This window comes from Microtus ochrogaster, unplaced genomic scaffold (assembly GCF_000317375.1).
Source record: "Microtus ochrogaster isolate Prairie Vole_2 unplaced genomic scaffold, MicOch1.0 UNK11, whole genome shotgun sequence".
In the NCBI taxonomy this organism is placed as follows: domain Eukaryota; kingdom Metazoa; phylum Chordata; class Mammalia; order Rodentia; family Cricetidae; genus Microtus; species Microtus ochrogaster.
The window spans coordinates 6,176,426-6,202,479 of record NW_004949109.1 but is presented as its reverse complement, the minus strand read 5'-3'; the positions used below and the strand labels follow the sequence as shown (position 1 = coordinate 6,202,479).

Genomic DNA, 26,054 nt, shown 5'->3' with positions numbered 1-26,054 from the left:
AGTCTGCATTTGTGATGCTGTAGACTTTCTGCTCTGCTCTAATGGCCCAAAGCCTCCAAATCTGTGTGGAAACTGAGGATGCGGACGTTGTCTCATTGGTCCAACACTGCCTAGAATGAACAAGGCTCTAAGTTCCATCCCTAGCACCACCAGGAAAAGTTTAAAATTGTTGCTTAAACCCTGAAATACATTTAAAAAAATAAATAAAAGGAAATTGGCAAGAGGTCTAGAAGAGCCATGTGAAATGCCATCTTCTGTTGACTCCCTCTGAGATCTAAACAACTGGAATATACAAAGACATGAGTTGGTTTCCATGAGCTCACTAGGAAGAGTCTGAGTCTAGAGATGAGAGTATAAACTTTTTCCCAACTTGTGTGGCACGGAATGAGAAATGCACACTCTTCACAGCCATGGTGGCGAGGCCATGAAAGCTGAGTCTTGAAGGGATAAGATTGTGCAAAGCAGAAAAGCAAGGGAGTGGGGGAAAGGATGGGTGTTGATAGAAAGAATCGGGGAAGGGAGGCAAGGCTCCATTGAAAACAGATCGTCCTCCACTTAAAAGACAGAATATATTGACACTCTGCCTGGCGATCCAAAAAAGAAGAGGGGATCCTTACCACAGCTTCCTACTGAAGCTGACTAAATGGGAATCTCTGCTCTCGGTTCCCTAAGGCTGGCTGAAGAGAGCGCTCAGCTTTGGAAGGGGCTCTGTTTATATATGTGTCAGCATTCAGTTGGAGGTGAAAAGGTTAGCACTTGACCCAGGAAGTAACCCTGTTTGTTTCAAAAATAGATCTCCTTCACAAATTTCTTCACTAGTTTTTTTTTCCATTTTGAACTTTGATTATAATAAAGGAGCTGTTGCTATGGTAGAAGGATCGGTGCATTAACTAGACATTAGTTGGATGAAAATACGCTTCTAGGGAAAGCTACATGACAATGGAAGGCTCGCTTCTTTGAGAATAAACACCACCCTTCTGTCCTTCCCCATATGTCCTTCCCCTTACTTTGTAGTAAACCATGAACTGTAGCCCAGCCAAATACACAGATGCTTAAGTATACCCGAAACTTGAATATTTTTATTACAGACATCTTAAGACCCGTAAACTCTGCTCTGGATCGCATCTCTCCAGGATCTCAGAGCTGTTCGTGATTGTACAGGAAATGGGGACTATCATAGGCTCACAAAAGGTAACTGATAGAACTCAGTGTGGTACTTCAGGGACATCAAAACATTGTGCGACATGCAGAAGACTATTCACGAATCACACAAAATATACATTCATTGTGCCATCCATCAGGTTAGCAGTCAGCTGAAATCACACTGGATCCAGCCAAGATAACTGTGGCAAGAAATGGGGATTGAAAGAATACCTTTAGGTTACAAATAACCCAGCACACTTTTTAAATGGAGGGTGGCCAGAGAAGCAAGAAGAAATCAGTAGTTTGAGAAGACTTGGCACAGCAAAGGTTCTGAACTTTGGGCTTCGCACCTTCTTGACTCTGAAAGAACAAATTGAAGCTACCTTCTGAGGCATCTGGTTCTGTTTGAATGAGAGAGGCTTTTTTTTTTTCTTTTTCCATCCACAATCACACATAAACTACCAGTTTTGAGAGTTTGCCCACCCTGTTTGATATAGTGATGCACATGTTTCTAGAAAATCTGTATAAAGATAAATCTCTCAAGCGAAAGCATTTAGAACCAGCAAACACACACACACAATGAGTTAATAAGGGGCGAGTTAATTGTGTAAACACACTCAGTGCACCTCTTCTGCATGAGCCTTCGATACTCTCTTCTCTGCCTGCCCTACTTAACAGAGAAGAGCAATCTACAGGTAAAAGGTGAGATGACTGCCTCCTGCAAATGTCTGCTGGCAAAAGGAACTGTCCACCAAAGGACATCTGAAAGGAACCACAGGTTGTGTGAAAAATCTCACAGCAGTGAGGAAGGAATGTTGGGGCCCACCGGAAACTGATGTGGGCACCCGATGTGAATTAAGGAGTTAACATCCAACCAAGTCTCCAGAATTATCTGAAACTACATTATCTTGGCCAGGAGCTCCCTGGATAGGACCAGAAAGGAAGAGAGAGACTGGAAAGAAAGTAAGATAAGCTAAGAATGTGCTTTGGGTAAGAAATCCCAGCCCAGAGAGAAGCCTGGATTGCGGAGGTGGGCAGAAGTGGCCTCAATGGGAGGTAGTCAGGGTGTCTGAGGTAGATGATGCCGGAGAAGGGACGCAGGGCGAGGAGCTGGATTTCTCAGAAGATTCTTCAGCTTTCTCCTCGCTGCCAGGAGGAGTGGCAGGTGAGATGGGCAGAAGCCCCTCCTTCTCACGCTTCTTCTGCTTCATGCGGCGATTCTGGAACCAGATCTTCACCTGGGTCTCATTGAGCTGTAGGGATGCGGCTATCTCCACCCTGCGCGCTCGGGTCAGGTACTTGTTAAAGTGGAACTCCTTCTCCAGCTCCGTGAGCTGCTTGGTGGTGAAGTTGGTGCGCACTGCATTGGGCTGACCCACGTAGCCATACTCTCCAACTTTCCCTAGGGAAACAGAGAAAGAGAAGAAAAGGTAAAAATTCTTAAGCCCTTGTCTGATTGCCCCATGGGGCAATATTCCTTTAACTGCTCAGCACAAACCCGGGTGGGAAGTGCCAGTGAAGGATGATGTCTATGTAAAGTGTTAACCTGATGCCAACCATTAGCATGGTCAGGCTCGTGATTAATGGAACCTGTAGATATTAACAGAACTCCTCCACCACCGACACCTCCCACCCCAACCAACACACATACACATTTCCTATCTCTAGACCACTTAAACCTCAGCCCCCCCCAAAAGCCAGATCCAGAAACTCCTTTGCCCCAACACACCTGAGCACCCTATACCACACACTACAACTCCAGCCAACATTAGGCAGAGAAGCAAGAACCCAGCTTTTTAAAACATTAACTTTCCTAAGAAACTAAGCGCAGCTGGCCCCTTTCAAAACTAAGCATTTGTTCGCTAGCCGGCAGAACTCACCTGTTTTGGGAGGGTTCCTTTTAACTTTCATCCAGTCAAAGGTCTGCGCTGGAGAAGGCGTCTCTGAAGCAGGGGAGCGACAGGCTTCTTGGTGGCTGGCGTGGAGAGGGGATAAGGAGTTATTATACGAGGCCAGGGCCAGGTTCTGGTGCTCTTGTCCATAAGAGTGGTGAATGTATTGAGGCGAGCCCACCGTGCCCCCAGCATAACCCTGGTGGTGGTGGTGATGCTGGACCATGGGAGATGAGAGATTTCCAGAGTAAACAGCGGGAGCGCACGGGGGGTACCCACCACTTACGTCTGCTTCCTGATTTAATCCATAGGGGCCATAAGGCGCACTGAAGTTCTGCGCGCCATAGCTTGGACCACAACTCGAGTGGGAGTAGGAAACTCCCAGGTTCCCAGAAGTCTGGTAAGTAGCCGGCTGGGGGTGGTGGTGATGGTGGTGGTGGTGGTGGTGGTGGTGGTGGGGCGAGCTGATCTGCACCCCCCTGCCCACTAGGAAGCGGTCGTCGCCGCCGCAGCTGTTGGCACTGACCGCGCAGGATTGGAAAGTTGTAATCCCATGGTCAGAGGGGTAGGTTCGCGCAGAGCAGGTCCCGGAGTCGCCACTGCCAAGGATGGGGTATTCCAGGAAGGAGCTCATTCTTGCATTGTCCATCTGTCACTGAGTGACTGGGTCCTGCGAAGCCCTGGGTGACCGTGCCAACTTTCTCACTTCCTCCATGGGACCAGAGAAGAAAAATGATATGAATGTACAGTGCGCAAGAGGCGGGGCGGGAAGGCGGAGGGCCCAAGGGGAAGGACACGTGACTTTGTCAGCCAATGACTGAGCTGCCTGCGAAAGTTTACCGGCTGCGGCGGTGATGGATCACCGTTTCAGTGGCATTTAAATCCCCGGCGCTCCTCAGTCTAGGTGACGCGCGGTCGCCCCCCCAGGCAGCCCGGGCGGCGGCGGTCGCTGCGGCCGCTGCCAGAGCTGACTTGGAGCACGGGGGCCAAAGGGAGTAGAGATTGCCTTCTGCGCGTACCCGACTCTGCTCGCCTCCGCCTCCAGGATGTGGGGGATGGGAGGCGACCCTCCACGACCCTCTCCCCACCCAGCCCAGAAAGCTGAACTGGCAAGAGGTGAGAGGGGATGAGGCCTCTCGGCTCTCTTGAGGCGGGCATCGGTAAACAAGAGCTCTCCGCATGGTCGCAAGGACCCTGGCAGAGCCGGGAGCAAGCGGGGTTGGAAGGGTAGGAATCCAGCAGACGTCAGGGCAATCAGCCCGGTACGGCCGCCACCACCCAGCCCCAGCAGAGACTTGAGCCCGGAACCGCGGCGCCTAGAGCAAGGCTGCGTCACTGGCTCGCCAGCCACGGAATGTAGGGGGACGTGTGCAGAGGATTGTCTGGGAGGAACCGGGGTGGGCGTGCAGGGGACCAGAGAAAGAAAAGAAACTACTGTCCTCATCCTGAGGGTCTCAGAGCCCTCTTCCTTGACTCCGAAGGGCCAATAGCGTGGCAACGGGAGCTTCTGTAATTCGACCCCAGAGGGCGGGAGGGGGGCGGGGGGGGAACCTTTGGAACCTAGGTCTCTGGGAAAGGCCGGGTGCCTGCTCTCTTCTCTGCCTCCCACCTCCCTCGATTTCTTCCCCTTTCTCCTCCCCAGTAAGCTTTGCTCCTGGTAACCCTGCAGGATCCGGTGCAACACTGCTGCTGGAGTTTGAGGGTAGAAGGCAAAGGAAAAAGATGACGCTAGCAGACGTGGCCGGCACGAGGGCCTAGCCTGAGTTGCAGGCCATCTGTCGGCTCTTAGAGACCCAGGAGCTTGCGCGCTCCTGCGTAGGCCTCAGAGGGCTGGATCCCAGCTCCCACAAAGTCTTCTGACCTCCCCTGACACATTTCTCTCTTTCAGGAGGGGCATGTTAGGAGTGGGAGAGCCTCGTCTTCCCACTGCCTCCTATTGCGTGGCTGAAGGGGGAAGGGGGAGATGGTGAGGACTGGCAGGTGGGAGGGGCAGTGGACAGATGCCTGAGTGGATGGGACACTTTCCAAAGGACTGTGTAGTTGCTTGTGTGAACCTTCAGGTCACTCCCCGGAGAGGCATGTGCAAATGCGAGCATCATCCCAGGACAGGGGTCCTGTTTTCCATCAACCTCATTCTACAGTGATGCTGATGGTGTCCGTAATTGCTGTTTACTATTAGGTTTAATATCAGCCCTGGGCTTGGGGTAGAGGAAAGGCCAAACAGAGACAGATGAGAATGAACACATTCTTAAGTAGGAGAAAAGTCAGTGGTCACCTAAGAAGTCTTGCACACAATTCCGCATGGATTTTATTCTGACCATGCTTCTAGCCTTGCGTTCAGACATGAAATTAACAGTGCAATTTATCTGTGAGTTTGGGGGTTCCCTTCTCTAAAGTTTTACTTTAGAGAAAGTTTTGCGCAGAGGAGGCCACACTTCAGACTTCTGTGCTTTGTTCTTCATCCATACAAGTCGCCTTCCCCACCCACCCACCCCCAAACCTGGCCATCCTCAGGGAAACCCTAGTAGACCTTTGTCCTTGGTCTCCCTCAGTAGCAGCCAAACATTTCCCCCAACCACTTATTTGGGGAGTGGTATTTCTCCGTGACCTTTGACTCACCCCATGGCATGGTTAAGGGGGAGCAAAGACTGAAAAGTTTCCCCTGCCCTTAGCTTCAGCTCCTGAGGACTCAAACCAGAGGAAAGCAAGGCAGACCTCCTGGAGGAGGTTCTCTTGGGAGGGCAGTCCTCCAGCTGTGAGGAAAGAAGGGACTCCGGTGTGTCAGGAACAGGAAGTGAGAGGCTCAGCTCTCTGAGTGCCTAAGAGCTGCTCTCCCAGCAGAAGGCCGACCAGACCATTCCTTCTTCCCCACGCCTCGCCTCGTTCCTAGCCTACTGTGGGCCTCCGCACTCCGGTTTTGCATTAATCTTCTAGCTCCGGGAGGCTGGCCGCAAAGCTGCCCCAGGCCTCCGCTGGCCTCCTTGTGCTAGTTCTCGCTCCCTGCAATCCTCTCCCTTCACCTCGGTTCTCCTGGGCAACCTAGGTAGGGTATTTTCCTCAAGATCACAAACCCGCGCTGGAACCGGGCCCACAGACACCGGGGCTTCCACAGACCTTGCCCTTTTAACAGCGGGCTCGGTCTCTGGTGGCTGCGGGCCCATCTTTCCCAGGGAGGCTCTCCAAGACAACTTCCCCCAGCCTGGATTGGGCAGGCTTCTGCAGCCCGGATTCTTTCCCAGCCCCCACCCGGGAGAATTCGGAAAGGCCACAGAGCAGGGTTAAGAGACCTTTGGTCTTTTGAGCAAGGAAGCCAGCGACCCACGCAGGAATCGAGCTAAAGTCTCTTTAAATAGCCCCTAGGAGAGTGGGTGAAAGGCGAGCTTGGGCCATGAGAGAAATAATCCTCTGCAAGCCGCTTGCTTGGCTCCAAGTCCCTCTTTCAGGACTCTTCCACTGGAAAGAGAATGAGCAAGGAGGAGACAGACCTAGGCCCGGAGCTGTTCTTGGCATCCGCGGCTCAGCCAAGCTGTTGTTTTAAAAGAGCAATAAAAATGAATTATGACTGAACGCCTTCTAACTTAATGCTTTCGGACGGGGATCCCCGGCAAATACGTAAGAGGATTTTTATTTGTGCATGTGTTCCTGCAATTGATCTCTTTGATGACATTCTCATTCATAGAAAGCGTTTGATTTATGAGCTTAGGACGAATCTCATCCAGGAGCTGCACAGCCCTGCCACAGCCGGGACGCCCTGCTCTACTCTGTCAGAGCCTGGGGCTTGAACCTTCACAGTTCCCACACACCAAGATGGCTGAGGAACTGGGGGAGTAGAGGGTGGAGAGAAGGGTAGGCAGCGACCCCCCCCCCAATGATGGAGGCTTCATTGTAACTCCCAAGCCTTTGCAGTTAAGAGCTGGGTTCTTAAACATCAATCAGCTTGCCCCACGCACATGTTGCTCCAGTTTCTCACGGTAAGTCATCAGAACAGAGGCCAGAAAAGAAAAAAAATAAATAAAAGTAGGGGCAGACAAAATAAGAGGGGGAAAAAACAGAACACCCCAATAACACACCCTAGATCACATTTTATTGATATTGCATTTAAAGTGCTCCTTCTCTGTCTAAGAAACTGGGTTAATATTCTAAGGTGCAGAAACTCTCTGTTTTAAAATATCAATTTGCTAACTTGACTTCAAACTTTTAATGATTTATTATTAGCAAAGTTAACAGATCTAAGAATTAAATATCGGTGTGTGTGTGTGTGTGTGTGTGTGTGTGTGTGTGTGTGCTGTGGGGGCAAGAATCCTGGGATGACTGGAAAGAGCCCTGCTGGCATGCATTTTCCAGCTAGTAACCACTGTTTTGTTTTATTTTGTTTTCCTCTATCTTTTAGGTCTGTTTTGCCTGAACCCATCAACAACTGGGAGATTAATCAACCACACTGAAAATGGGGAGAGGAAAGGGAGGAGTTGGAATGTAGATGTTTGAAACAAATGTGTATAAATAAATGAATTTTTGATAACTTGGTTATTGACCTAGAGCCTGGTAGCTTGTTCAAGGAACTCCTCTTTACTCATCCTAGATCTGGGAGTTTCTGGAGGCACTTTCTTTCTCCATTTTCAAAAGCTTGGGCTGGGGCCAACTCAGGCAGCCCAGTCCTGTTTCTATTACTAATTTCTCTATGGCTTGAGTCTCAACATTGAAAACCAAATCCATTCCCTTGGGGGGGGGAGCCAAAAAAAAAAAAAAAACACTTGCCAGAAGCCCTGGCCACTTTCTGGCTTTCTTCTTTGTTGGTGTCTATTGCAGACTTTGAACATGCCACCCTAATAAAAAATATATTAAAATTGAAAAAGGTAAACTGACCAGACTTTTATTTACTATATTAGACTAAAAGAAGCAAAACGGAATCAGCATAAGCCTAGAGGGAAGAAAAAATAAGAAAGCTACTTATAGCAAAGGAGAATTTATTCTACCAAAAATACGCATGACAATGCATCCGAATGTGATACAAAAATAAAAAGAAAGTGACTGGACAATTTATGGTCACTTTCTTGCAGGCCTCGTGTTTTGTTCTCAGGAAAATCACATAGAAGCTTGTTGGGTTCGGTGTAAAACAACTAAAACTCCAACATAATTTGTAAGAGATGGCTTTAAAACCGGGTCAGGGGAGAACATTAAACAGAAAATCTTCAACATTTAAGAAAGTAGTGGGTGGGGAGATCAAGAAGAAAATAGAACAAAAATAAACTCCCGGAATGAAAGAAGGCAAACCACCTGGTCAAAGGGGTTTTGTGTTAGGACGCTTTGTTTTGCTTTAATGTTCTTAGTAATTCAGATGCTGTAGGTCGATTGTGGTGAGTGTGTCTGTAAAAAAGTCAAAGCTGTCAGCTGAAATATCTACGGGACTGTCCAGGGAGCCTGGCAAGCTGGGCGACAGAGCATCTGAAAGCTGCAGGCAGGAATCTGTAGAGAAAACATTAAAGTCCTGCAAAGAGGGGACCTCGAGGGCCTCGGGACTGTCATTGTTCAGGCCAGCTCCACAGTTCTGGCCCATTGTTGACAAGCAGTTAGGAACAGTGGGTGACTGGTGCTGAAAATGTTTCAAATTTTTCTCATTGCTGGTTAAAGGCGAAACTGGGAAAGTTTGGGAGTCGCCATTGTGTCCATTGGGAGCCTGCTGTTGAGAGAGCGCGTTTTGCTGAAAAGTGTAACCTTCCCTCTCCAGAAGGGCCCCAGAGACGCTCAGGGCTTGCTCAAAGAGTGACTTCTCTTCCTCGTCCTCCTCCACTTTCTCTGAGTCCTCCAGGCTTTTAAATTTCCCTTCGCTGTTTTGGTTCTCCTTGCACTGAGTCTGCCTCTTGTGCTTCATCCTCCGGTTCTGAAACCACACTTTCACTTGTCTCTCAGTCAAATCCAGCAGCGCGGCGATTTCCACCCTCCGGGGTCTGCAAAGGTACTTGTTGAAATGAAATTCCTTTTCCAGCTCCAAAAGCTGAGTGTTGGTGTACGCAGTTCTCAGGCGCCTGGATCCCCCGCTGCTGCCATCAGCAGCGATTTCCAGGGATTCTGCGGAAAAGGAAACCAACAAGAGACACACGTACAGTTGAAGGTGGAGGGATCTGAGCAGGGTTATTCCACTGGAGAATAAATACAGCAAGAAAGAGCAACCGCAACAAGATGGCCGCCCCTGGATGTGGTGCAGCTATTGTGCTGCCTTTCCTGGGAGCCCAGCCCGGAGAAGCCCAATCTCCTCCACCTCCAGCAAATCCTGACTGTGGCTCCCCCCAACCTCTTCATCCGGGAGCAAACTTTATATTAGCTACAACACAATTTATAATTAATGCATCAGCTGCTTAGCTGAGCAAGAGCGGTCTATCACTCTTCATTACTGTCAAAAAGCCAAACTCTAGGACAACTAGACAAGAGGAGGTCAGTTCCAACTCAAATAAATCATCCTACATTACACAAGTTAGAGAAAGTCCCCCCCCCTCCTCAAAATATATATGTCTTATAGTGGAGCTCAGAATCTATTTTCTTCTCCATCAAAACCACTCCTGAGACCACAGGGGCAGGGTATCCGCCACCAGGCACCTCTCTCTCTCTCCCTCTTCCCTAGAAGCCCATGGTCCCCTCCCCCATAACCGCTCTCAGGGAAGCCCGCTGGGGGACGAGGGTCCCCGGGACGTTGGGCCAACTCTCGGGACTGACCTTTGTGGCCGAGGCAAGCAGGGCCCGTGGAGGCGGCAGTGGCGGGCGGCAGCGCGGTTTTCTTGGCCGCCTTCTTCTCCTTCATCCAGGGGTACTCTGGCGGCTGCAGGGCGCCGGCGGGCACCGGACTGCCGCGACTGCCCGCAGGGCTCGATTTGGGGCGGCCGCCAGCGCCGTGGCGAGGGTGACTGCCCGGGTTCAGGCTGGGAATGGTCTGCTCAAAAGGAGGAGGAATCAGTGTCGAGTGTGAAAGCGTCGAGGTCTTGATTGATGAACTTTGAAATGTATCAGCGACAGGGGGAAAAGATGTCAGGCACTCAGCGAGCGACGGCTGGCTATTGATAAAACCAATCTCTCGCTCAAATTCGTAATTCATGGCCTTCTCCTTGGAGCCCCCTCGGAGAAAAAGTTCCCTCTTTTGGAGGGGCTTTGGGGGGGCAAGGCCCAAGAAAAAGGCTAGCGCAGACGAAAAAAAAATCTATCATAGAAGATCGCTGCTGGGGTGTTTTTTTTCTAATTCACTGATTACAGCCGTATGGGGACCGCGCTACTATTAAACTATTGAATTCATGGAGACAAGGTTGAAATTGGACCGAATTGGCTGTCACATGATTGCTTCTGCCCAATGACAATTTGGGCTTTAATCAAAAGAAGCCACTGTCTGTTTGATTGATCCAAAAAAGTCAGAAAGGAACGCCTCATTGGGGGCCATCGAGGCTTTATTTACACTTTTTTTCAGGGCAAAAATACATATATGTGGGTGTGGATGGGAATGCCCCGGAGTGCGTGGGGGCGAGAGTGTCTGTTCGCCTCCTGGTCTGCAAGATCTAGTGTGCTCCCTGGAGTGTGTGTGAGTGTGTGCGTGTGAGCCCTGCTGCCGGTCCCGCCAGCGGCTGCCCTCTGCCTCCCCCGCACACTCCGTGCATTGTTTGGGACTGTCGGGAAGACGCCTCGCACCTCACAAATCATTTAAGCACCTCAGCCTGACGCCTGCAGTCATTAACAAAGTAATCCATTAATCTTCAAAGTTTTGACACCCGAGGGCCTTGCATCCCAGCCACATAAGTTCTGCTAAGGCAAGAGAAAAGAGCAGAGAGAGAGAGAGAGAGAGAGAGAGAGAGAGAGAGAGAGAGAGAGAGAGAGAGAGTAGAAGAAGGAGGAGGAGAGAGAAGATGAGAAGATATTGGGGGTTCCCCTTTTCTTTTTCTCCTCCTCTACTTTCCCTAAAATAATCAGTTCCTGGATTTCAGAACCGATTCATATATTCATATTCTCTCTCTCTCTCTCTCTCTCTCTCTCTCTCTCTCTCTCTCTCCTGTCTTTTTCTCTCCCTCTTTCTCCCCTCCCTCTCCTCTCCTTTCCTTTCCACTTTTTCCTCTCTCCTTTGCCCATTCCACTCTACCCTGTCTGCCTCTCCTCCCTCGCAGCCCTCGCCTCCTCTCAATGTCCAGTCTGGGATATGCGCCCCCGGCCCATTGTTAGCAGGCTTTTCCACGGCAGCTTTGCATCTGGCTCCTGCGGGCAGCGGAAAAAGAGAGGCGGCTCTCGAAGCTTGCCGATCTTCCTACACCATCAACTTCTCAGGAGTGGCTGGAGAAAGATAGATGCATGTGCCAAGAGAGACAGCAGCCCCAGGTTCTTGTGTCCAAATCCCCGTAGCCTGGGCGGCGGCCAGCCAAAGAAATGCCGCCCTGAGCAGGCTCGTGCGGCTCCTGACACTCTGGGTTTCATACCCTTAGGGCTCGGGCGCGGTGAGTATTTTGGATTTCCAGGAAGACTGCTGGAACTTATCAGCAGGGAGGGCGAGGACTCTTGTTCCTCGCTCCCTTTTTCCTCTTACTCTTCTTCGAGTACTTGTCACTCTGTTTGGGGACTGGTTGGTTCAGAAGCAGCGAGCGTTTCTTGGCAGCCTGAATTGCCTCCCACACCTTCCTGCTCTTGGACACCAGGGAGGTTTGCAACCCTGGTCCTCTTGTGGGAAACAGCACTGCGGAGGAGAGGGCGACTCAAGGAGTTACATCGCTTCAACTTCTCCTTCATTCTCTTTCCTCCAGTTCTGAGACAGGACTTCAGACTAAGTGCTGGACAGTGCTGAGGATTCAAAAGATAACACCTTTAGGAACCAAGCAAGAACTTAAAAGAAAAAAACCACCAAAACTAGAAGAGAGAGAGAGAGAACAAGAGAGAGAGAGAGAGAGAGAGAGAGAGAGAGAGAGAGAGAGAGAGAGAGAGAGAAATCTGATGAAGGTATCTTCTCTCCCACAAACCCTAAGGATGGCGAGGCGATTCGGGGGGTTTTTTTTTTTTTTCCTTCTTTTTTTCTTCCTTTGAAATGGACCAAGTGATCAGAGTGCCCCAGGCCGGCAGGCATCAGTGGCAGGAAAATAAATCATTCTGATGGCCAAGGAGAGAGAGGTTGGTGGGGGAGAAAATTCTATGCAGAAAATGAGAAAGGCCGACCAAGGAACAAGGGCAGAACTCCATTTCTGAGGCCAGCATCTAAGGGGTTTGGGTTGGAAATGAGCTATAAAGTGGTCTCCAACCTTGACCAACTTAGAGCATTGCCTTGCAGATAGAGATGCTAGTTTGGAAAATGTAAGGTTTTGCAGTTTTCTTGCTTTTATTCCAAACAAAGGTCTGAAGGAAGTCTGGGTGCGATCAATCTTGCTCACCCAAAGCCTTGACAGCTTCTGGCCCTTAAGAACACATTTCAGCTTCAAGCTTTTTCCAAGCTCAAATGTGGCCGAGCAAAGAGGAGAGCAGGAAACGCAAGTAAACAAGGAGATTTTGTCTTTTTAAAAATTGGTTTGGGGTAGGAGAGAGGATTCTAAGGTGCTTTGCAGATGGGGGGGTGGCTTTGAACATTTGCTTTTACCAGAAAGTGTGGCGGGACAGGGAAGGAAAGTTAGATAGCCTGACTGCCCATACCATTGGGCTTTGTCAGGCTGCGTGGGTGAGAGCATTTTGCTCCTCTCAGCTGCTAATTCAAAAGCCATCTGGAAGAACACCCTTTTCTGAGACAGTCCAACGTTCAGATCTTCCCCCAATCCATTACTTTAACTCTGGAGATATTTTAATAAAGATTTCTTTTTAATATCCAGGAAGCTGAGGGCTAGATGTATTTTTTTCTTTGAAAGCCAAAATGAATGCCTTGGCTGGCAAGATATGGGAAACAGTATTAGAATTTCCTTGTACAATCTCTGCCCTGAGGAATGAAGGAAGACCCCAAACCATTTTTGCCTTAAAGGGAAGATTTTAGGAGTTGGGTTCAAGTGCTGACATCTCAAAGATTTTCAGGTGGAGACCCCACATGCGCCTCTTCCCCTTGATGCTGGCCCTTATTTTCCAGGTAATTTTCTGCATGTTTCTGAACGGTTTACATAAAAAGACTACTGTATGCGCCTGGCATCAACAGCCAAAAAGCCCTCACCAAGACTGGTTTTCCAGCCTCTGCATTTCTGATGTCTGCACGTTATTTCGGAAATGAGGTTGGGGTGAGGGGACCAAGTCCACTTTCCAACAGGCCAAAATCCTTAAAAAGAAAACGTGAATCAAGCGGGGAGGATGGATGTGGGAGAAGCTCCTGCGGCGTGAGACTAGCAGCTGTCTGTAGCGGCCAGGTTTTGTATCCTCCGAGATTTTTCTTTTTCCTAAAACGTGAAAAGAGTCCCTAGAAGCTGCTCTCTGAGGCTCCGCAGAAATGACTCCAGCGTGTCTTCTAAGGATTTTCTTGGGGTGCTGGGGCAATAGGTGGGTAGAGGCCACGATGTTAGACATTTGAGGTTGCAAACAAAATGGCGACATTTCCCACTTCTGCCTCTGAAAGATACAATCCAAGGAGGATGGGGGCTCAGTTCCTCCCAATTCTCAGGCACAGGCCTTTCACCTCCAGTTTTGATAATGGGGTGCAGCTCTGAGGCTTGCATTTTCTGAATTTGGTTCTTGAATTGCTAATTCTTTACCTTGAAGATGGAAATATTTTCCTTTTCCTGTGTCTGCCTTTGACTCTGCCGGCCAGTCAGCCTGCATCCTATCTTAAATCCAAACGTGGAAATGTAATATTAAGCTTGTGTAGTAGCAAGTGAAAGAAGCACTTGTACAATTGCATTTTTATTAGAAAGATACCAATCTCCTTTCTCTCTCCTCCTCCCCCTGGGGCCATAAAAAGAGAGGAAATAAATCCACAGGATGGCAAAGGCTGAATTCCGGGAGGAAGTTGATGCTGAGATTCACGGAAGGGATTCCTTCCAGTCCAAGGAAGGCCTAGAGAGACTCTGGAGCTCAGTTCTTTTGCTGGAGACCCGAGAGAGCACCGGTCTCTTTGGAACTGAATTTAGGAGACAATTTTTTCTCTCTCTTCCTTCTCCAGGAACGATAATGAACCACAAAGCATCCTCGATGGAAACCTGGAATGCGATCGCTTATGGGAAGAGCTCAAGACCTGTGTAGTTCCCAAGGATGAGGCTTTGGCGGCTGGGCTTTCGGTGCTGGGGGGTGGGGGTGGAGAAGAGCTCCAGGTTCTCGGGGCGCTTCGCCCCGCACCTGTGCGCCCCCCGCCGCGCCTCCGGCAGGCTTCCTTTGTTTCTTCCACGCCGCCCGGCACTTCGCAGTCAGGCGCCCTTCGCCTGCTTGGGCGGCAGCTGGGAACCAGGCAACCCAGAGGACCCGGAGCACTGCATTTCCCGAGCTGAGGCAGCCTCCAGAAACCGCGGCCTTTTTCTCCGGAACTCGCCGAGCTCCCAGGCGACACACGCCGGGCCAGGCCGCACGCTGGAGTCGCGGTGCTGCGGCAGCTGCTCTACTCTGCCTGTATTCGAACCGAGCCCCGTCTTCAAGCCAAAGAACCCCCTTTGACACGGATCTTAATCAGAATAAAAACTTTATTTTTTTATTTTTGTTTTGTTTCTCAGAATGTGAGCAGCAAGGAATGTAAACCCCTCAAAACAAATCTAGCGTTTTTAGCGTTCAGTTCTGCCGGATGTCTCAAACCTAAACCACTGTTTTCAAACGCTGGGTCTTCTCTGTTCTTATTGCATCGCTACGGTCTTTATAAAGGAATTTTATTTCCCTTTCAAATAAATTTTATATGTATGCCAATACACCATTGAACAAAAGGCTCAAGAAACCTTCTGAACAATCAGGGTACAGAATTTCTTTAATATAAATACGAAAGATGGGGATAAATAATATTTAAAACTTAGACTATTCAATGCTTGCAAAAAATATAAATAAATCTGACTGTTCACAAGCATACACACACGGAAAGACGTACATTTAGTCCTCTTTGCACAGGAAGTCCCTGTTTCAAAGCGCCTTTGATTTCTTTTTCTCGCTCATTACAAGAAGTGCAATTTTAAAAACTAAACCTTAAAAAAAAATAAACGTAATTGCTTCCTCTCGGGAGCCATAACGTACAAACAAATTCACATTGAAAACTCAACTAGCAAGTTTGTTCATATACCCTGTTTCTTATCAAAGAGTAGAGAAGGTTAGGGGTGTAGAGCCAGAGCCGGGGCTGGGCGGTGGGGGTGTAAATGTCACTACTGATACAGCCTTTCCAGCAACCAAGATTGCTACGTCACATAAACCATAAAAAAGCATTACCAAAGAAAACAAAATGAGGGAGAGGTGCAGAGAAGAAAAGGGAGAGGCAGGAAGAACATAAAACAAAACAAAATTTTAAAAAGGGAAAAGAAGCAAAGAAGGTGGGGAGGGCAACTCTCCTGGCACGCAGCCCGAGCCCATCATCACAGGTGGGTGAGTTTGGGCGCTTCCTGAATTCTTCCCTGAGAAGGATGGTGGGCAGTAAGGTCCGTATAGGTGGGGTGCGGCTCCCCAGGCCCCGGCCCATGGTGGTGACCGCTGCCCAGCGGCCCAGTGCCCCCGTAGTCCATGGCAGCCGAGGTTGTGTGGGGGAGGTGGGTTAGGCCAAAGAGTGCTGGCCCGGAGTTGCTCATGGGCTCCACATAGCTGCCCCCCACGAAGACGGGGCTTCCCTGTAAGTGTGGGGTCCCATAGCTGCCGTTACCCTGAAGGCTGTGAGCATGCGGGTCATAGTCAGGGGTGCCCCCTGCGCCTGACCCCGCCGCTGCGTAGCGCTTCTGTGGGGGAGGAGGGGGAGCGCAGTTGGGCAAGGGAGCGGGGTAGGAGGCAGGAGGCAACCCATAGGCGCCTTGGGGGGGCTTGGAGAAGGGAGGGGGTGACTGGGGCTCATAAGGGACACTGTTGACCAGCGAATGCATAGAGTTCAGATAACCTCCTGCACCGGGAGGCACGGGACTGCGACTTGGGGACTGGCCCCCAGACGAGGTCAGCATGCCCTTGCCCTTCTGGTCCTTCTTGTACTTCATTCGGCGGTTCTGGAACCAGATCTTGATCTGGCGCTCTGTGAGGTTCAGCAGGTTGGCCATTTCCACTCGGCGCGGCCGGCAAAGGTAGCGGTTGAAGTGGAACTCCTTCTCCAGCTCAACCAGCTGCGCGCTCGTGTACGCCGTGCGCGCGCGCTTGGACGAAGCTTGCCCAGGCGGGCTCTTGTCACCAGCGCAGCTCTCCCCTGCGGGGACACAGAAAGGAAGAGTGGTGTCAGGGGCTGCTGACAACCCCGCCCAGCTCCCCAGCCCTAGCCTAGCCCCTCTTTTCTTCACCCCACTAAAGCCCCTGTCCTCCACTAGAGAGAAGCAGGACCCTTGGTGAGCAGAAACAGCCCAGTTAGCCTGCCCTTCCTTCCGCTAAGGAGCGAGCAAATCCTGGGCTTCAAGGGGAGGACAGAGCGGCAGAGCCTCCTGCTTGCCTTTCTGGCCTGCACTTCCTCTCTAACCTTTTACTTGTTTGGCTGGCTTGCACTTCCTCTCTAACCTTTTACTTGTTTGGCTGATTTACTGGCCTATCCGACTATAAGCTTCCTGTGGGCAGGTGTCTCTATCTTCGTTCCTTCAGTCGCTGAAATGTGAGAGACCTAGTATATGCATGAAGGCCTTTCATCCTCCCCGAGTGACTGAGTCATCAGCCATTAGCTTCAACTAACCAGTTCTAGAATCTACCATCCCTAAGGTCAAACTGGAAGGCCTTCTCTGACCCAAGGAGAGCAGAGCTCACTGAAGCTCTCTAGTCCTGGGAGAGAGGCCCTTGAGGAGTACTGGTTATTAGGGCTCTCGATGTCATGAAGCAGGCTGCTCAATTTGGCCCTTGGTGCCTCCTGTCTTCCTTGACTCCCCAAATACCGGCTCTGGATGTTCCAGACACCCAGGCTCAGGAGAGAGCAATGGAAACTGGAGAGGGAGGAGCCAAGGTAACCAAAGGACCAGGAAGCCCAGGGCCTTGAGGCTGAGGCTCCTCTATAGGAGTCCAGTTCCCAAAGCCTCATGTGGTTCCCATTAGGAAGATAAGCTGAATCCCCTCCCCCAGGAGATGCCCGGCTGCCTCCTTCATTGTACTGAGACTGAGCAAGGCCTGCCCAGAGCTAAGGCAGCCACTCCATCTGCTGCAGCAAACACTGGCTTTGATTATAGACAAAGCATTGATTCTGACTTGGGTGATGATTAGGCCTGCTTTTATTCTGCCACATCTCTGTATGGGAGGATGCCACTGTTTGCTTAGAAAAGAGGAGCTTTTGCCTAGAGAGACAGAGGCCCTCCGGATGGTTCTCCCTAGAGGTTTCAACTCCCACAGTGGAACAAGGAGAGATTCCAACTTCGCCAGTCTCACACTGCCTTGGAGAAGTCCAAATGGACTTCGGTTAGGTTTATGTCTGGGGGATCCTTACCACAGAAACCTTATCAGCCCCCTAAGTAGCAAAGATTCTGGAAACACTTTTCTCCTTGCGTGGGGGGGGGGGCAGAGTGCGGGAGATACATTTCCATGGCTCCTAGACTGTGCTGCTAATGGCTGGAGGTGGCTTAAGGCTCAGTGCTTGGCCACAGGCCCCGCCTCCAGAAGGCACCCATTTACCTGAGCTGGAGCCGCTGGTTTTCTGCTTAGTGTTCTGTCTCGACTCCTTCATCCAGGGAAAGATTTGTTTGCCCACTGTGGGAGAGTTGAGAAGGGGGCTCTTGGCTGTGCTGGCGGGGGTAGGGTTGCTGTTGGCACTTTGAGGGGGGGATACAGAAGAGGGAGGCGGGGGAGCTGCAGGAGTGGGGGCAGGGGGCTGTGGTGGGGGCTGTGGAGGTTGTGGGGCTGGGGGTGCTGCCTGGGGAGGAGGAGGAGGCAAAGGCGGATCACCCAAGCCTGGGGGCTGGCTAGGAGGGCCACTCAAGGTGCGCAGACACGCTTCACTCAGCTCGTGAGCTTTGGGGTGACCCCCAGCACTGGCGGGGGACTGGAGGGAGCAGGCGGGTCGGTGGTACTCAACGCCATCGGTGCCCAAAGCCGCAGGCGGCGCGTATGGCTGCTGACTGGCATTGTAAGCGAACCCATTGGCTGCTTGGTAGGGGTAGCCACCGTAGATCGCCGAGCTGTCGTAGAAGGTCGCTTTTTGCATCGCGATGTTTCACGATCGTGCTCGCACACTCTGACAGGGGCTTGACACCCGTAAGGGAGCACATTGGCACGCCCCCGCGGTCACGTGACACTCCGCCGCCAATGGCCGCCCCACGCAGACCTGAAGGGAGGGGGAGAAGTGCAGCGCGGTGAGGGCTCCGCGCAAATCCATCTTACTCTCAATAGCTAAGTGACATGAAAGCCATAAAAGAAAAAGTGGTCAGCAATATTTAGCAGCACGACGTGGCCCCGGGCGCAGGGAGCCGCGCTATAAAAAGCTGCTGGAATTTACTGGCAGCTACAAATATTTGCTTAACTTGGGTCTGGAGTTGGGGGATTTTCCTCGGAGAGAGGAGCAGAACCAGTAAGGGCTGGAAGCTGGGTCTCTGGAGTCGAAGTCCAAAATGAGGAAGGCTTTGGAGGCTAGGTTGGGGTCTTTCTTTTCCAGAAGAAACCGTGGCGTCCCTCTGTAGAGGCTGAGGCTCTCTTGAGACTTTGGGGGAACTCTCAAGAGGGCAAGGGGTCGCCATTTTTTTCTCCAATCCCCACTTTAGGATTTATATTAGTCCCCAAACCTAACAGAGGCAGACTTTCTTCCTAGCCAGCCTTTTCCTCGCGCGCGCGCGCGCGCGCACACACACACACACACACACACACACACACACACACAAACACAGAGGCAGCTGCTCTATCAGACCATGATGAACTTCAGAAGCTGAGCCTGTCGGGTAGTTAACCTGCTCTAGTTCAGTGAAGAGGACCAACCTCCTCCAAATGAACCCTATGAGGTCAAGAACTGGGTCGGTGAGAGAGAAACCTTTGGATAGAACCCTTCTCTCTCTCTCTCTCTCTCTCTCTCTCTCTCTCTCTCTCTCTCTCTCCTTCTCTCTCTCTCTCTCTCTCTCTCTCTCTCTCTCTCTCTCTCTCTCTCTCTCCCCCACCCTCGGAGGGGTGCTGGAAATGACAAACACCACTACCCCACCCATAAGTCACACACTCAACTCAAACCCTGTAACTGTCTATACCCTTTCTCCTACCCTGTTTTTCAGGCACTTTGAAGCAAGTCACCCCAGACTCTGTTTCGAAGTTACAGGAGGTTCCCAGACTCTCCTGCCTTGGACTTTCTGAGGTGCTGTTATTCTGGGCAACTATCAAATTCTACCTGTTAAAACATGATGGATTAGAGAAAAAAAAAAACAACCCACCAGGAACCTGAAAAACCAGCGTTCATCTCCATGACCACGGCTTGAACTCTCCTTCCAACTTACCAATAATAGGTTCTGTCTTAGAAACTGCTATGCAATTTGATGTATGGGGGTCATTTGGCTCCGGAGGAGGCATGGAAGCACGAACCATAAACTCCTGCCAGACTTCCCTGATCTTTGTATACTATTGTTGATCATATTTGTTATTTGGTTGATTTTCCTCCTCCAGAAATACTAAGTAAAGAGAAACCTAAAAAGCAACTAAAAATCTCATTTAGGAAGTGGTTTGTTAGAAGTGAAATCTGCATTCTCTTGGTTTTCAACTTTTACAGGGTAAACTTCTAATTCTCAGCAAGTAAAGTTCCCTGTGAGCCTTACATGTACACACACTCATACACACACACACACACACACACACACACTCAGAATGCTAGTCCCTCTGACCAGTAAGAAAATTACCAGCTAATCCACACAGATAATGGTTTACATTTCAAACCCCTACTGTGACTATTCGATCCCAGAGTTATTTAACTTTTCTAGAAACAGCAGATATTAACCAGAAAAATAATATAGCAAGTATCCACCAATGGGTGGTTATAATCTTGTTTTTAATAATAAACTCCCTTAGATTTCATCATTAAACCAACAATCTGATCAACATCTGGAAAACAGGCACAATTAATTTTCCAGAACCTCAATAAAGAAGCACAGCAGCACTTATCCAGAGTTATTGTGCGTGGCCATGAACCCTGGAGTATTGTTTCCCTTTTGGAAATGTCTAGGAAGCTACAGATAACACTATGGAAAGTAAATAAAGGGCAAAATAAAATTTAAAAGTGAATTACAATTTAATGTCTACTTTGCTCGTTCTTACACTGAAAACAGTTCCTATTATATTTGGCAGTGTTAATGCCTGTCATTATAAATTTTTGAGATACCAAGCTTGATTAAGGTAAAACGTCAGGTTAAGAAAATTACTCTAGACATTGGAACAGCAAGATATTAGATGAAACAAAATTGATTTTGAACGTGAAGTATTTCTAGTGACTTTCTAAGCCATTAGCACAGGCTACACCAGCCTCACGCTTGCTTTAGCCTTTTCATCAGACTGTACATTGCCTTCTAAAATAACAACAACAAGAGCATAAGGCAGCGTCCACAAACTTAAAACATGAATTCAACTTAGAGATCCCATTGTTTGAGGTCCGCAATCACCTTAGAGCCCACACAACCCACCCCCTCCAACCCCCAAAGTTTTCAACCTAGTAAAGAAGTTGGAGGTTTGCCAGCCAGGAAACTTTGCTTTGTCCCCCCCAAGCAAGGGCTGAGGGTGGAGGGAGATTCCTCCACAAGGATCTGGTCCTGGACAATAACCTCCAGGTGCAAGAGCTGAAGCGAGTTGAGGAGGCTGAACTGAGTACAGGAAGCAAACCCGTTGTCTCCACACAAGGTATGCCCAAATTTCACCTCCTCCAGACTCCGCTCCTCTCCTTCCCTTAGCTGCCCTCACCCGAGTTCGAAAGGGGACGTCGAGATAGAAGCTAGTGTTCCAGCCCACTCCTCCCTCTCTCACCAACCCAGAAAAGTTGAGTCTGGGCTAGGAAAGAGGGGAGAGTGGGGGCGGGGATGGGAGCGCGGCCTGAACTGAAGTGTGAGGGTATCAGTCACTGCCGGCGAGGAAGCTCCGGCTTGTGAACTCTTCTTGAACCGAGATTTAAGTCTGCAGCCATAAATCACCGAGACGTACACTCTACCATTCAGCGCTGAGAGAGGCCGGCGGTGGCCCCGCTTACCTTAACTTCTGACGGCCGCCGCGGGCTCGGGCTTGGGCTGCGGCCCCGGGTCCCCTCGGCGCGGGATGGCCAACGACCCTCAGCATCCGCCGAGCTGGCGGGCGGGCGGGCTGGCGGGAGACCCCCGAGGCCGGGGCTCCTCGGAGAGCGGGGCGACTTGCTGCTTGGGCGGCTGGCCCCGGGCGGACTGGGGCTACTGGACCCCCTCCCCTCCCCTCCCCCACGCCCGCCCCCGCCCTGCCCGCGGCCGCGGCCCCAGATAAGCGCTGGCGCGGCCGGGCTCCGCGGGGCTAGTGGCACCGACTTGGGTATGTTTCTTATGAATACTGCGCCGAGCAGGGGTCGGTCGGGGGGTGCGGTAAGGGGTGCCGGGGCGGGCGGGAGGGGAGAGCCGAGCTGCTAGGGAAGCGCCGGCGTGGGGGATGGGGCTAAGGCGAGGGGAGGAACAGGAGCAGAGCGAGCTCGGCGGCATCGGGAGGAGGGCGGCCTCCCCCACCCCACGCCCTCCCTCTCCTTCCTAGGCGTCACTAAAGTCCAGGAAAATTATGCTAATGAGGACAAACGGCTCTCACAAAGGGGCTCTCTTGCGGGGCTCTATTTCTTAAGAATCTGTCTGAGAAACCACGCAATTCCCTGCCCTGGACATTTTTATTGGGGGTGGGGGAGAAAGAGAAATGAGTTGCCCTTACTTTGGGTAGTTTACTTCACCTGCCTCTCCCAATATAGAAACCCCAAAGCCAGTCCCTGTGGTGCAGGGATAGGTCCTATTTCCAGACACATCCTCAAATGCAACTCAACTGTCTTCAGTTATGTTTCTAGGCCATAAGGAGGGAAGTGTCCTGGGGAGATAGACAACTGTCCCCACAGCGAAAGGAACCTCTCCGGGCTCAGGCATACACAAAGATACCTAGAAACTTGAGTCTCCACCTCTTGCGTGCCCATTTCATTGTACTGCATGCAAGGAGGTCGCCTACAAAGAAGACAGATAAGGCTCTGACACCAACACAAATGGACATCCATGATATTTCACCCCCTCATTAGCTGAGTGGCCTTCCTTTTGCTGGCTTGAGCAAAGGCCTGCTGAATTTCCTTGGTTATATGCCACAACTTTAAAGAGGATGGGATCATTCCCAGTACCTTCCTCAGCTTCCCAGCTTCAGAAGTAAACTCCCCCAGGTTAGGGGTGTGGGAAAAGAGAGAGGAAAGAGGAGAGAGAAGACAGACAGAGAGAGAGAGAGAGAGAGCGCGAGCTTTCATGCGATTCGGAGGCGTCAACAAGGGTCCTTTCTCAAAGGAAGGTGTTAAAAATATAAGTAGTATGTTTAAATTGTCAGGGAGCCAAAGTGTCACCTTAGAGCAAAAACAAAGCCAGGGGAAAGGGGAGAAATCAAAAAGCACTCCAGGATAGGGTGGCCTCATGCATACCAATGGTTTTTGTCATTTATGGCTGGGTAAGATTTATGACTCGGCTCCCCAAAGCTGTAAACAGAGCACAAAACAGCAAACACTTGGTCCTTATGGCATATCGCAGCGGCGCAACTTGAAAGGGAAGAGCCAGGACGTGTAGGAGGTGAGACCGGGCCGCAAAAATCCGCTCCGCGGCATTTTCTCTTCAAACCCTCAGGGTCGGATGTGGCATTTGAAGAAAGAAGGCGTGGGTCAATAATCAACCCGCACTTTCTCCTCCAAATTGCTGACGCGGCTCTCACCGCCTTCTCAGCTAAGCCAGCTGCAGGGAAGGCCGTGAGAACCAGACCTGGGAGTGGACCTTCTAGTCCAAAGGGGCTGAGAGCTTTGGAGCAAGGGGCTGGGACGTCTGCAACGCGTACCTTTCCTGCTCGACCAGACCAAGTCCAGTCACTCCAGCGCTGGGACCAGGCCCGACCTGAGGAGTTGCGGGAACCACGGGAGAGCTTGGGTGAGAGCTCAACTCAGACCAGGGCCTCTACTGACCAACGACTAGGGGGCTTTTGGGCGGTGGGCCCCAGTGGGCAAAATAGATCTCTGATTTCAAGACACGGGTCTGTATCCCGGCCTTATGCCTCACATCTGAAATCCAAAAGACTGGTTTTTGGAACAAGCTTAGGAGAGATGATTAAAATTAATGATTTATAATAGCAGGGTTTTGTTGGTTTGTTATTGTGTTGCGATTGAAAACACGCTATTGGATTTCCACCTCTTGAAATTGCTCACTGCCACGGGTAAGCTTTCTAGGCAAATCCCACCGTTTACCCGGCTTCTCCAAACCCGCCAAGTTTTTCTTTGCGTGGCACCTCTGAGCTTCCCTAAATCCCATGGTTTCCAGAGGTACTAGAAGAAAGCATTTTCTCAGGCACAGAGTGCTTGGAGCAATGAAAGTGCCTGGTGGGACCTTTCTGCCATTCAAACGGGTGTCCTACCCATCTCTGAAAGGTCTCACTGCTCCAAGACTATCTGTGCAAGCCAGGGAGGTAGGTGAGGAGTAACTTTTGGCAAGAAGCCTTAAAATCCAAGAATGGGGAGGGAAGTTATTGAGGATATGCCCTGGCCGGTGAGGTTGAGGCTGGTGCTTGGAGTGCCTAGGGGGACCAGTCTTTTTAATAGCTAATCGTTTGGCCATAACAGTGGCTTTAGCTCTTTCCTGGGAGGGAAACACCGCCGTGTCCTATGAAAGCAGTTATTGGCTTCTCACTGTGCATGCTTTTATATGGAACCAGTTTACAGAGCGTGTTGTTAGATATTTATTCTGCTTGCTGGCACTGAAGCCACAATAAAAAGACGTCTCTAACAAACCTATACTCTATTTCTCCTTATTTCTAGTCAAACTATATTATTTATGAGTCTTTAACTGGGTCAAAAATGCACCAGAACTGGGTCATAAATCATATGAAATGCTGACAAGTAATTGAACAGCAATTAAAGCTAACATTTTATTTCCAAGGGGTGTTTTAGGGCACTTGAAATGGCCTCAGTTAAGCACTGTTACCACGGAGGTCGGCATGGGGAAGGCAGAATCGGCTCTTTCAGGGAAAGTAAATCTCACTCAAGCAGAGGAAGCCTGATTTGTTTTTGTTTTGTAAATAAGGAAATATGGCCTTTTGTTTTATTAAAGAGAGCAAATTTGATTCCAACTCCTCACCAGGCACCCCTTTCTCTGCTCCAAGGAGCAAAGTAAAGCGCAGTTTCTTCCACCTTTCCAAAGACTTCCTTCCACTCTTCCCAGGAGCAGAAGGTCCCCAAAGCCCAATTAGCCCTGGCCTGGCCAGTGCTTTGGAAGCACGCAGTCTAACTCATCTGCCTCCAGGCTGGCAACAGCTCCCTTTCAGGGAATATAAAACCAGAGAAATACCTGTCTCTGCTTGATGAGGACGATAGCTACAAAATTCCCTCTGATTTTGGGCACACAGGCCAGTTCTTTAACTCAGGCTGTCTTGGGGGTATACAGCAAACACCCAAACCAAAAAAACGCTGATGGAAGTACAAACTGAGCCCCAATCCCCTTGTGAAAAGAAAATCAACCTCCGGGCACTGGCAGGCTCACCAGCACGCCAAGCTTCCCCGAGGTCTGAGCTGCCTTTCTCCATCCATCCCAGGCAGACATTGCTCTGGAAACAATGGCAGGCCCTCCAGGTTGGACTCATTGGGTCCGGCAAGGGGAACTCTGCCCCTGCAACCCAACGCTGGACAAAGTGCCTGGAAGCATCATCAATAAAATGGCAGTGCATCTGCACATCGTCCTCATTGATTTTCCTCTCTCATCTGCTCAGGCTGCCCAGGTCAGCCCTAACCCTCCATCCTGCTCAGTAAACACTGGCCAAATGGAGAGAAGCTCCCCTTCTCAGCTGCTGGCCCCCACTCTTTTCATGAGGGCTGGCCATTCTAGCCTCTTGCCGGCCACTCTGCCTGACCACAGCTTCCAGCTACCTCAGACACCACAAGCCTTCCTCTGCCTGGGGCTTAGCTCCTGGGACTTCAGCCCAGGTGGCAGTGGGACAAAGCAACCCAAATACTAGAGAGTACTTGTCCATCTAGTAGCCCCCAAATACCCTTTACACCTCACAATATTTTCTGAGGGAATTAACCTCAGAGTCTGAGGCGCTACTGGGAGTCTTTGCTTTCGGTTCTAAAACAGAAACAAAGGAAGACAGAGGCTGAGGGTCCTGTCCATGATCCAGTGTCTCCTCGCCTAACCTTTGTCTCTCCTAGCCATAACTCACTCTAGATATGAACAATCAGAGGAAATACCTTAAAATAAATTCCATCCTCCTGGTATGGCCTGGAGTCCCATCGGCTAGCTTGCCCAGAACTGCTCCATGAGAACTGAAAACTGCAAGCCGCTGGAAGAGCGCCTGCTCCGGAGAAGGAAAAGGAGAAGGAGAAGGAGGAGGTGGGTGCGTGGGGGTGGGGGGGAAGCTCTCGCTCTAAAGAGAATCTAGAAAACGTAATCACAGATGAAGCCTTCCTGGGTCTCCGCTCCAAACGCCACAGTAATGTGCACTGTTATGTGCTCACGTGGCTACACGTCAACTTAAATCCTTTTATTTGGAATAGGGAGTCACTGAAGGAACCAGATTTCCAAACAGAACATTTAGATTTGGGGGAGGAAAAGTAGGGGATCTTGTCCAGGGTAGGAGGGTCAGAGTTCTGTCTCAGCAGCAGGACCATGAGGGGTACCCCACACACATACATACCACACAAAGGAACTTATCTGCACTTCCATTTCCTTACACACGCTCCAGACATAAGGGAACAGCAAAGCTCTCTGTCTTCTTAGTCCGCTTAACTTTTCCTATGGCCTTTCTTCCACAGACAAAATTGAATTCAGCATGCCTAACCCTACCCCCTCCAGGCTTTTCTGA

General features: G+C 50.4%; 3 protein-coding genes and 1 long non-coding RNA gene across 5 annotated transcripts; 1 reads left to right on the top strand and 3 right to left on the bottom strand.

Moving 5' to 3' along the window:
- Positions 1–2,189: 2,189 nt before the first annotated feature.
- Hoxa1 (homeobox A1) lies at positions 2,190–3,684 on the bottom strand. Of its 2 annotated transcripts, none has more exons than XM_005366606.3 (2): positions 3,024–3,684; positions 2,190–2,545 (listed from the first exon to the last, which is right to left on the bottom strand). In XM_005366606.3, the coding sequence occupies exons 1-2, from the start codon at positions 3,682–3,684 to the stop codon at positions 2,190–2,192; spliced, it is 1,017 nt and encodes a 338-aa protein (XP_005366663.1). The 2 variants fall into 2 exon arrangements, with proteins under 2 accessions (XP_005366663.1, XP_026644791.1); XM_026788990.1 differs by lacking the exon at positions 2,190–2,545 and having other exon boundaries at positions 3,059–3,118; positions 3,322–3,684.
- Positions 3,685–4,018: 334 nt separating this feature from the next.
- LOC102000755 lies at positions 4,019–7,551 on the top strand. Its single transcript, XR_258819.3, has 2 exons — positions 4,019–4,151; positions 7,426–7,551. It is a non-coding gene; the product is annotated as an uncharacterized LOC102000755 (long non-coding RNA).
- An 807-nt stretch (positions 7,552–8,358) lies between these two features.
- On the bottom strand, positions 8,359–10,119 carry Hoxa2 (homeobox A2). The gene is made up of 2 exons (XM_005366605.2): positions 9,744–10,119; positions 8,359–9,101 (listed from the first exon to the last, which is right to left on the bottom strand). The coding sequence occupies exons 1-2, from the start codon at positions 10,117–10,119 to the stop codon at positions 8,359–8,361; spliced, it is 1,119 nt and encodes a 372-aa protein (XP_005366662.1).
- Positions 10,120–15,463: 5,344 nt separating this feature from the next.
- Hoxa3 (homeobox A3) lies at positions 15,464–18,248 on the bottom strand. Its single transcript, XM_026788989.1, has 2 exons — positions 17,691–18,248; positions 15,464–16,296 (listed from the first exon to the last, which is right to left on the bottom strand). Exons 1-2 carry the CDS (start codon positions 18,217–18,219, stop codon positions 15,491–15,493), a joined length of 1,335 nt encoding a protein of 444 aa, XP_026644790.1. The 5' UTR covers positions 18,220–18,248; the 3' UTR covers positions 15,464–15,490.
- Between the last annotated feature and the right edge of the window lie 7,806 nt (positions 18,249–26,054).